The following is an 11,997-nucleotide window of genomic DNA, read 5'->3' on the forward strand; positions in this document are numbered from 1 at the left end:
AAAATCCCATTTTTGCAAGGAGACAGAGCACAATAAATAATTGCGTGACACAAGCGGAGAACAGAGGCTACTGGCATTGTAATCCAGTGATCTGCATACAATATTTAAAAACAAAGAAACCAATTAATTTACACTGATGATTTCAAAATGTTTAAAAGTAACAATCGGTACAGAACTATGAAGCTGTTTCTTTAAAGATACACCAAAATGATAACATTCACAAAAGTTGCATCTAGATATTGTTACAAAAATATGCCACAGCACCATAAAGCACACTCATTAAAACTAGTCTTGTCCTTTGTGTGTGTGTAATGCCACAACTCCCATCAGTGGATACAATTTACACAATATACAATTTTTTATTTTTTTTTTAAACTTGTGTGAAATGTCTATTTTACTACAGTGATAGAAGAAAGATGCTGTGATTCATCTTGTCGTGATGACATTTACAAAAGGCTGCACTAGTTTGGTGCACGTGGGAATGAATCAACTATAAAATGACAAGCTTTGTGTGTTATCAGGTTAGATCCAACAAAAGGCTGTACGGTGTTTAAGGAGCACATTTTAAAGAAAGATGTACAAGGCCTGTGTTTGCAGGGCCATCTATTGATCCACCCGCTCAGTTTAGCAGTCAAACGTTAAAGAGTTTTGACCCCTAGTTCGAAGGGCTTTTTCATCATCTGATATCATTTTTATTAAGTAGTTATCTCTGAAGAAATGTTGAGAAGGCTAAACAGCAACCTTTTAAAATACCGTCACGCAATTGAACCTGAACTGGACTCAGTTTCATGCTGACTTGAACAGATTTAGCGGTGCAACAAAAGCAGAGGCGCAACCCTTTCCTGTTAAAGTCAGTGTCCTCTATGTTCTTTTCCGAACAGTTCTCAGTCTCTCATAACACCACCGTGGTAACAGTTTCTGCTTATTTGGGATGGAATTGAACATGGTTCCCTTCGACAAATCATAAAATGCTGACTGAGAGAGGCTATATGTCCTGCAGATTTCAGAGACATCTCAACAGAATTGATTTCTCTATTCAGGTAAAACAAAAAGAGAAGGTGCTTCACTGTCTGAACTCTGGTCCTGATTGCCCCAAAATGCAGCAAAACTGCCCCTTTTTGGTGTTCCTTCACTTCCTTTCTACTGTTGTCCTGAGCAGAATGAAGAATACGCTCTGGCCTCTGGCACTGCAGAGAGATATGTTGGGTCTTTGAACCACAACTGTGAGATTTGAAATCACATCTGATGCACCTGCCGCTGTTGATTGACAGCCAAAGGAGGGACGAGTTCAACGGCTAAACACCTGAACTTTGAGCCGGTTGTCATTTGACTTCAGAGGAGCTGTTTGCAGGGAGCTCTGTTTGTATGGTGGAGATTTTTTCTCCTATTATTCCTAACAAGCTCTCTCCGTGCAGAGAACTTGAAGGTCCTTTCTCCGGTGACTGCTGGTCCAAGCTGTTGCGTTCATCTGATGCCAGGAAGGCTTCTCTGCTTTGGGGTTTGATGTACTGCACGGTCAGTTTCGGCATCACCACGGCGCCGCCTTGCTGGTTAGGCTTATGTATGCAGTGGGAGAGGGTGGAGACGCAGCTCTTCTTGAAGTTCTCGTTCATGAAGGCGTACACAATTGGATTGTTGAAGCTGTTGAAGAACCCGATGGCCTGAACAACGGCGATGATCATGTTTAGTGTGACTCCGTCATATTTTTTTTCCAGGTCATCTGGACAATACCACACAGACAAAGAGATTAAAAACTCAAACTGATGAACTGGACAGATAAATAAACAGCTATATATGCTACATTACATTCAAATTCATATAGACTTCAGCTGTACTTACAGTACTCAAACAGCATGTGGACCGTGTGGAACGGTGCCCAGCAAATGGTGAACAGCAGAACGATGGTGATCATCATTTTAACGGCTCTTTTCTTTTTCCTGTAGAAATTCACAGCAGACAAGTTGACTTGTTATAGCTTGAAAAGCACAGGAAAAACTAATAACACTAATGATTGCACTCTTACATTCAAATGTGCCACTCAGTGTGGAAAATATTAGGACCCTGGCAGGAAAAATCCAGAATCTATGAATATGTAAATACTACTAGTACACAGTGAAGATCAAACATAGGTGACATGTTTGAGTTTGAAATGGACTGGGATTTGCAGAAACAGCCTGAAAATGTGATGCCGCCAGCGCGTGTTGCCCTTTAGTTACCGACATTGACGAGCAAACATCTGACATTTTGCACCCCTGCCTATCACAAAATATTAGATTTTCACATTCAGTAGCAAAGCAGAAAGCAGCAAACACAAGGTCAGGATTGATGGATTGGTTTACACAGTGTGTATGTTTGACTTTCTTCTTCTTCCCTAAACATTAACATCATTTATTTGGCATCATGACGATCTTCAGTTTAGGCTTTCAGTAGCCTAAACTTGATAAGTTTAACCAACATACCAATTTCCTAGGCAACAAGATGCTTTGGTCACCAATCCATCCATCGTGACGTTTTAGCTTCTTCTTGATTTACTACTGAATGTAAACATTGGTTGGTAACAACTGAAAGTTTAAGCTATTAAGTTGCTAAACTAAACTAAACTAGCAACTAAAAATCAAGTAAAGTTGCTCCCCCTTTGTGCAGGTGCCTGGACCGACCAGTAGGAGTCACCAGTGAAACTACAAGGACATGATACTTCACTGGCTTCCCATCACCAACTACAGCCAATTTTTATTTTTTGAAATGCGAAACAAAGCCAAAAATACCACTCGGAAGAGTGAAATCCATACTACCAGGAGACATGATGCCTAGAATAAATATGTCTATGTGATACAAATGCAACACCTGTGCTGTCTAGCGTACCTTGAGATCTTACTGATCTCCCTTTGGTTCATGGTGTTGAGGACTGAGGAGTCGCCCACCCTCTTGCGGATCCACAACTCAATGCCGATACGTGTGTAGAGCAAAAGAATGGCAGCCAGGGGGATCAGGAAAAGAGCCACCATGATGAAGGTGGTGTACACCTGCCTGTGAGTAAGAGAGCGCCAACTCTCCTGACAGCACACGTGGTAGTGATCATACAAGAAGTCGTACTTCACCTTTGAGAGGGAAGGAGAAAAGCTGTTAGTCCTGATTGCCAGCGCATACTACTAAGCTTGACCAGAAAAAGACATTGCGAAAACCCCAATTCACAAGATTCCGATTCGCACAGGACTAATAGTATCACATGACCTCTGTGTGAAATATCGTAGGTAATTTGGGTTTTGCATAGGATGAAGATCACAGACAACCTCCGCAATTATTACAAATGACTAGAGGTCCCCAGGTAATACTGATATTGTGCAAATAGGGCTTCAGAAGTTATATTAAGTGGTGCGACAGATGTACTGACAGAGGAGGGGCAGAACTTTGTCTGTGGGCCCGCTTCCCCATTCACTGAATACTAAAATCCGTAAAATTGTTAATAAACAGTCTAGTATTGAAACACTAATTCAAAGTCAATCATCTTAAGCCCTGTATAATATTCCTATAATATGATATCTCTGTTTGGATTTAGGAATGTACAATCAGCTGGAACTACTACAGTGAAAATATTTAAATTCCCCGTTGCAGCATGTCATTTCTAATAGTACTTTGAAATAAACACATAGTAATACATGATTTTGCGATGTTGTATTTACACCTGGTGGCGTGCCCAACAGAAGGCACAGACAGACAGTCAATAAAATATGAACTCTCTTAACTCTGTCAAGAGTTTCTCCAAATAACAGGGAAGAGATTTATGTGCCAGTCAAAGCTGCAGCATGTTATTCACTCTGTAGAACATGCGCACCGGGATCATGACACCCAGCCTGGTGTCACTTTTGAAATTGGATTACCACAGAGCAACAAGAGACCATGCAAGGCACTGATTCACACAGTATCCGGCTAAACCACAACAACCTCCGCATTACTTCAGTACCTAGAACACAAACCACACGTCAGAATCAATGAATAGACAGGTTTTTTCTCTGTAAAACTATCAAAAAAAAATACCATCCTCACGGTCAACAATTTGACAGCAGTGTGAACAAAATCAGCATTTTTTTACACTAACATTAGCGGAACAGTTTTACAGCCACAATTGCGATTGGACTGTAATAAAGGGGTGGCGATGCTGAGGTTAGATAAGGCACAGTGGCGGGAGTTGCTGCAATCCGATGATGAATGAGGAGCATGACTGTGATGCTGACTGGAGGTGAGTGGGTTGGAGGAGGAGGGTCGCATCTGATTGTGCTGCAATGACAACTGACAGCAGCAGAGATGAAAGCAAAGATGTGATTGGCTTGAGGAAATTGTGGCAGATCTGGTTGGTTAACTTAAAAGCGAATGCCCACAATCAGCTGATCGGGTGGAAGTCGCAGCCAGAGAGAGACAGAGATTTATGAATGAAAGGAGTGTAAAGAGAGTCTTCCTGACTGAACTTCCGCTCAGCTTCATATACCAAATAGCAAGCTGAAAAAGCCAACTAGCATTTCTCAGCCATTCAATTTAATGTGAAGTTCTGGTCCATGAAATTCACAAACTGCAGCAGGAGGTCATCAGGAACAATTGTCTGCTCTTCAGTGCTGAATCAGTGTTCTTATTTAATCAAAGGAGGTGACAGTTTGCTTTGAGTGGCACCACTTACCTCTAGCTGTTGCACAAACAGCATTGGTGAACCCACTATCACTGAGGCAATCCATACCAGCCCTGCAGGATACGTCAAGCAAAACAATTACAAGCAGGTAAAATCTGCAGAAAACACGGTTTAAATACTACTCGGCTTGATACAGTAGCTGGCAATGATATTCAAGGAGAAACCTGTCCAAACATCTGTCACAGCAGCTGCATAATTAAATACCTTTCACGTGAATAACAAGCTGCTAATCATGCCGAGTGCAAGGTTCCTCACGTTGTATTCAATTCCAACAGTGTGAATGGCATGCTACATGACGAGACCTAATTTCAGTGCGTTAGTCATTATTTGCCAGAAATATCAGCACTTACTATCCATATATACATAAATCAAGGATTATTTTAGATGAGGAAACATTGCGTTAAGAGCTAATAAGGACAATTTGGGGTTCTTCTCACTTTTGAGCCTGACACATATGTGGGTTTTAAGACTAATATTACAACATTTTTTTCAAAAAATTACTTTACATTAATGTTTTTGTCAAGGAGAACTCCATTTTCTTTAGGTAAACAGTTAACTTTACCATCCAAAATTATAGCAATATTAAATACATTTTGAAAATAAACCTGAATTCTATATAACATTCATCTCATCTAATATTGATGTGGTGTCATTGCTGATATACCATTGGGGCAGTACCTTAACGTATAACCTCGAGGAGACAGTTCATTGCCAAATCATCCTGATTTTGCATAAAATATGGGATAAATGTGTCGAGACTTGCAGAGGCGAATACATTTTCATGTTGAATTCTCAGAGGGCGAGAGCTGCAGCGGCACTTTAAAAGCTTGCTTTTAATGAAAGCAGCATTTTTTCCTGCTGCTTTCCTTCATACTGCATATTGGATTAACCAATCAGCTTTGGCCATATTGGGCTGGAGTGCAAACTGATTGGTTAATCCAACTTTTTTTGAGAAGTTATTTCCAAACGGAGAAGAAAATAACATGTAAGCATGGTATATTGAAAATCAGAAAACAAACCTCTCATGCGTGTTTGTCTGTGTGCAGCCTTCTTCAACTCTCTGACATGTTACCCATAGCACCCTTGCCTGTGTAAGTCCTCAGAGAGGTTTGCATATTTATCTACACACAAGTATAATTCTAGCTTCAATCAGATCTCGACCTGTATACCTCAGCAGAGGATCCCTTTAACACACAAATACATTCACTCTTAAAAGCACAATGAGGCACACAAATATAGAGTACCTAGCATATTGTATGCTCTTTTCGACGAGTACTGCCTCCTCATTTTCAGTGGGAAGACAATGCCCTGGTATCTCTCAATGGCAATGCAGGTCATTGTGAGGATGCCCGTCACTATGGCTGTAGTCTGTACAAAGGGAACTGTCTTGCAAACCAAAACGCCTGCAAGAAAGACAGATACAGTTACCAAGAAACAGCCGAGAGCATGCATTTCTATGAGAGTTCGCTGCACTCCTTTTGTTGATCAGAGACTGATGAGTTGGCCAACTCTCCCTCATCATTTTCATCTTCCGGTGGGGTTTCATCGAAATGTCAAAACCATCTCTGATTACTCTTGAACATGCATATGTCACAGCTAATGACGCTCGGAGCTGAAACCCAGGAGAAAATTAGTAAGTAAGACCCTCATGTTAAGTCTGCTTTGAGTCAACCTGAAATAATTGTGACCACATTTTAATTAGGAGCACATGCTTTGAGCTTGCCTTCAATTGCTATGATACATTGAATGTTGCTACATTTCAATAAGGTGTCCTTGTTGGTATCAGACATGGTGACAATATTGTGAAATGTTAAATATGATGACATCTGTAAAGCTGATAATGCTCTGTTCATGAGGACAATGTTATATTCCAAGGCTAAATGTGACACTCATCAATGCATTTATTGATCTGTGTAGAAATATTTTAAAGATATTATATGTCTTATATTCCTAAAACTCCTCACAGTTCGGGGACTGAAAAGTTACAGTTTTGTGACTCAGAACACATGAGGGCTCAATCTGTCATCTAGCTTGTGTAGTAGCTTCTGTTGCAGCTAGCCTCAATCCTTGAAGGGATCAATGTTTTTGTTTGTTTGAAGATTTTATGACACAGTTATATACTATGACATTTTGATGTTATTTATGCCATGCATTACTACGACTTTTTCATGGCATAGCCTACCCTATGCTAAGACGTTATTATTATTATTTCTATGACATACAATGACATTTTATGACACACTATACTATCACATTTTCAATGACATTTTATGGCATACTAGCCTATACTATACAGACTGACAGCACCCTGAATTGGAGCATCAAAAAGTTGAGTCAGCACCTCTGAGTTACACGTTCAAGTTTGCATCCTGCAAAACAACAACAACAACAAAACAAAACTGTAATATTCCAATACTAAATAGTTACATGTGGCACCCATCAATGCATGTATTGATCCGTGTAAAAAGCTCCTGCAGTAGCTGGCTTGAAGGGATCAATGTTTTGTCTTGATTGCTGGTCAACCTAATTCCCGGTTTGCTCTACTTGTTTGGGTTTGACAACCAGTGTCAGAATCAGCACGAGTCTGTGTTTGGCTTCCTTCAATGTTCAGCCATTCAGTCGCAGTTACAAGATGTACTTATAGTGCTTTAAATTGTATTTTGACTAAATGGCGGACTTCTATCTGATTTTATTGCGTTAAGCGAACATTTCCCAGAGCAAACAAGAGAATAAAAAATGTTTGAATTCGCCTTAATTGCCTTATTTTCCCATATTAAAATCATTACTCCTATCAAGATAGTGCCTCGTATTCGTGCCATTGCCTGAATAAGTAGCCAATGAAACATAAGACAAGAGGTTTAAAAAAAAAAACTCACCTCCAAACCACTCGGACGTGATGTTTTGCAGCAAAGTGAAAGGTATGCAGAAGAAAGTGATGAGCAGGTCACTGACCGCCAGAGAGCAAATAAAAATATCGGTCGCCGTCTGTATCGAGCGTTTCTTCAAAACTATGTAGATGACCAAACTATTTCCAGCCAGAGCCAGGAGGAAAATAAGCATGTACATGATCACGAAGGTGGTCTTGGCGCTGTATGGTAACACGGGGATGTAGACGAGCGGCTTGATGTTGTAAGTGTTGATAAACTCTTGGCGGCTCAGGTTGTAGTGCTCGAGCATCTCCTGAAACGCTTCGGGAGTTATCTTGGTGGACCCTTGCCCTGAATCTGTCGAAGCTGCTGCCATCCTGACTGGCGTGATTAACGCTGAGAACAACCCGCTCTCTGGCAGGAAACGGGAAAAAAAACGTTTCAGAGCTGAGAGCTTCTCTTTAAAACCACGAGTGCGTCCGGGTGGTGCGCTGCCTCCTTCACCCAACAACAGCCGTATAGCTGCTGCAACTGTTGCTCTTTATGCGCGTGCGTGCGTTCGTGTGGGACACGATCAATTAGTGTGATGTATGAATATTTCATACTTTATGGTCGGTCATTTATGTTTACATTTAGCCTTGCATCTGCACACAAAGAAAATGCATTATGCAAATCATTGCAATTACATTTCACTTCGTAATATCTCTTTCTAACACCTTTGTTGCATATGAAAATCAAGTATTATCTGTATTATGACATTTTTGTGACAAACTATAGTATGTTTTTTATGTCATACTATGACTTTTTATGGCATTTATATCACATACTCTGAACATTTTATGATATATGGCCAACTATACTATGCCTTACAACATGTTTTATGACACTTGTTTCTATGGCATATTATGCATTTGTATGACTCACTATACTTTGACATTTTTTATGACATTTTAATGGCATTACCATACTATGACTTTTTATCCGTCGCACCACTGGTATTGTTTTCACCCTTTGAGTATCTCTGTCTGTGGACTATTTTTTACCGCTATAGCGTCGCAACTTTGCAAGACGCAGTCATTACACTTTACAGATGCTTAGTTGAGATCAAAATGAAGGTCGAGATTGAAGATGGGTGTGGTCCAAACAAGGTCGCCAAAACAAGGGGGGTAGAAAGTTGGGAATGGGCCATTGCAGGGCCATGTTGCAAGATGCAGTCCCTGGTCTACACCTGTTTGACAGTACAGTAAATTATGTTAGGTTATGGTAAATGCTGGCATTCCATCCAATAGTGGTTGAGATATTTCAGCGTGGACCAAAGTGGTGGACCAACCGACCAACATATCCATCCACAGATCCATGTAACTAGCAAGGCTAAAGACATGAATGCTGTAAGCACCGTCTGTACTTCAGGTTTTTTATTAAAGGTCATCCGGCTCCAACATGAATGCAGCTCTAAGACTTTTCTATTTATCTTCATCGCTGTAAATAATAAGTAATAATGGAAAAACGGTATGGTAACAGACAAGCTTCCCCTATATTGAATACATGAATACACAGAAAAAGAAAGGCAGCAGCATTGTGCAACAGCATTGTGCGTCGTGGGTTTAACAAAAGTTATAGCAAGGCCTATATTCCGCTGTCTGGGAGCGTATTTAAACCAGACAGACGGGGGAGGATGCATTAATGCCAATAAGCTGTTTGAGATGCAAGATGCAAATCCATTAGGTAGCTGCAGCTAACAGTGTAAAAAAGAGTGTTGTTTGAATTTGCTAAATTAATCTAATGTTAAAGGTTGTCACTGCCAGTTAATACAATTAAAAAAAACTGTTGTCGAGCTTCACAAAATGTCCTGCACTGAGTCGTGCCTACTGAGTCCGAAGTAGTGAAACAATGAAAATATTCTGAGATGATGAAAAAACCAGAGAAATAGAATAAAATGTTGAAAACATGTTAAAAAGAAGGCAGAGTTAAAACAGGCAAAGAAGGGAATTGATTCACTGATCCTCCATCCTGAGATGTTCAGCCAGGGGGTGCCAAAATGGCTGTCTAGACCGAAAAGTTCTTTCAGCCTATTTGGACCGACCTGCTTGAGGATTTCAGCTTGCACTGTGCACTGTGTATGTTTATAAAATGTGTGTCCTAGAGGCAGCATATACATTAACTAAATATGAATGTGACAAAGAAAAGCTAATATTGGAAAGAATACACTGGTGTCATGCTTGCGGGGTCTTTCTTTCCGTCCACCTATTTGTAATGGACTGAAACAGCTCAACAGCCAATCGTTGGATTGCCATGAAATTGTGGAGTGACATTCATGGTCCCCGGATAATGAGTCCTACTTTGGTGATCCCTGGCTTTTCCTCTTGCTTTCAACATTTTCGTTTCCTAAGGTTGACAATAATTTGTGGGTAGACATAAGAAGTAGCCCTGTAGACGAAGATGATTGAGTCGTGAACTGGGAAATATAAGAGCCGATCACTAAGCTAGTGGTGTGAAATAAAGCCTTAAAACATATGTAACAGATGGAGATTGTAGCTTTTGGTGTGACTGGTCCACTGAAAATATAAAAATAACCAAGGACAAATCTGAACACAAAGGGAGATAAAAAAACTAAAACTTTTAGTGGTTTGGTGTTTCAAAACATGAAAACAGGGTTTCTATTATGAATCCTGAAAGTGAACCAAGATATGAAAGTGATCTCAAGGTCTAGGCTGAAAAATATTCAATCTTACACAGCAAACATACTGCAGCATTTGACCATGAAAGCACTTACATGCAAACATTACAAAGGCTCCAAAGGGACATAAGTATACTGGGCATAACTTTTTGCATGCCCTAAAGAGCCAACTAGTCTAAATGCTGCTGCAATCAATACATCTATACTTTTCTTTTTACTTTAACTGGATGTTAAGGAGCTCAGAAGTTATTTTTGGAGCTTGTCAGAAGGAGAAAAAAGGCCCTTTCTCACACTGGGAGGCAATTAAAGGATAAGGGCTTCTGTCTGAAGCACGTGGGTGATGGCAGTATGAGAAAAAAAGCTCCCGATTACCCTTGGTTAGATAATACGCATAAATAGGGTAAAATCCTATGCCAACATTATTAAACGATTGGCTGCAGAAGTTTATGAATTTGGAGAACAGCCATCAAAGAAATTGGAAAAGAGAAGTCTGAAAAAATAAACAAACTAGAGAACAGACGATGGAACAACTGCTCCAAAGACTTATGGACGACATTACGGAAAAAGATCTGAAAACCTCAGGAAAGACTTGAGAACTGAAACGAAAGAAGCCTTTATCGATCTGAGTCGTGATGTAAAACAGCTTAAACAAGAGCACAACAATACCCGGGAATAGGTGGGCGGCGGAGGAGAGGTTATGCATGTTGGAAGAAAGAGAGATAATCCTCAGGGAGAGATAATAAACCATCTACTGAGAAATCGGAAAGACATGGGCAATAAGATGGACCAAACTCAATCAGCATATAGAAGAAAGAAGGCGCTGAGCACGATGACATACTGAAGTTGATTTTGTGAAAGGACTTCTACTGGACAAAACTGGAAATAGGCCAAGAGCAGCATGAGATAACCCAAGCTCACCTCTCCGCTCCCATTGTAATTCTCAATTGTCAAAATTCTTTTGAAAAGAGCTGTGTTGAAAAAATAAATTGTGTTTTAGGGAAACAGAAGTCCTGATAAATTGTATTTACTTGTATGTATGTATGTATACAAATAATAACAATAATAATCAAAGACATAATTACTACTATTATTATTATTATTATTACTATCATTATCATTTCTATTACTTTTTTTCCTTAATAAATTAATTGAGTTGGTTGATTTTCTGAGAAGTAACTACTGTAAGGGGTCAGAATTCAACAAATAAAGAGTGCTACAGTGGTGACTATTTTACATTCTATAATATGACTTTTTAATGCCATACTATACTAAAGAAAGATCAGATTAGCCAGGATAGAGTTAAATACTAATGAGCAGGTAAACACACACAATTATTGCTTCTAATGCGTGAAGGACCACTCAAATTAAGACTCATCACTGTGTCAACTCACTGCTCATTGATGGTGAGACGAGCTGAAAAGATGCTGAATTTAAGTTTTGAAAAACATAATGTTGAGGATTTTATGGGAGACATTTTGAACTGTTACAATTGCCAAATAAAGTTGAGAGACATTTATTTTATCTTTGTTTAAACCTGGTCTAAGCCACAAAGCTCAGCAATTACAGCCGACAGCAATTACAGCCGACAGCAATTACAGCCAACATTTTAATATGTCGGAATAAGAGATCATTTCAGGTTTCTAGATAACTAATTAATAACATTGTTTTATCTGATTACTCTACCGGACCCATAACTGGTTTTGCTTTCATCTAGCACTACATGTACTGCAGCACATAATGATAACAGTGTATCAGACACTGACATTGAAGACCCT

The 11,997-nt window shown here is 39.7% G+C and overlaps 1 protein-coding gene across 1 annotated transcript; it reads right to left on the bottom strand.

Annotated features, from left to right (window-relative positions):
• Window positions 1-1,322: 1,322 nt before the first annotated feature.
• qrfprb (pyroglutamylated RFamide peptide receptor b) lies at window positions 1,323-7,921 on the bottom strand (the record flags this gene model as incomplete). The annotated part of the gene is made up of 6 exons (XM_079182157.1): window positions 1,323-1,720; window positions 1,840-1,937; window positions 2,863-3,098; window positions 4,670-4,731; window positions 5,923-6,081; window positions 7,555-7,921. The coding sequence occupies 6 exons, from the start codon at window positions 7,919-7,921 to the stop codon at window positions 1,323-1,325; spliced, it is 1,320 nt and encodes a 439-aa protein (XP_079038283.1).
• Window positions 7,922-11,997: the final 4,076 nt, after the last annotated feature.

This window comes from Pholis gunnellus (assembly GCF_910591455.1).
Source record: "Pholis gunnellus genome assembly, chromosome: 21".
In the NCBI taxonomy this organism is placed as follows: Eukaryota; Metazoa; Chordata; class Actinopteri; order Perciformes; family Pholidae; genus Pholis; species Pholis gunnellus.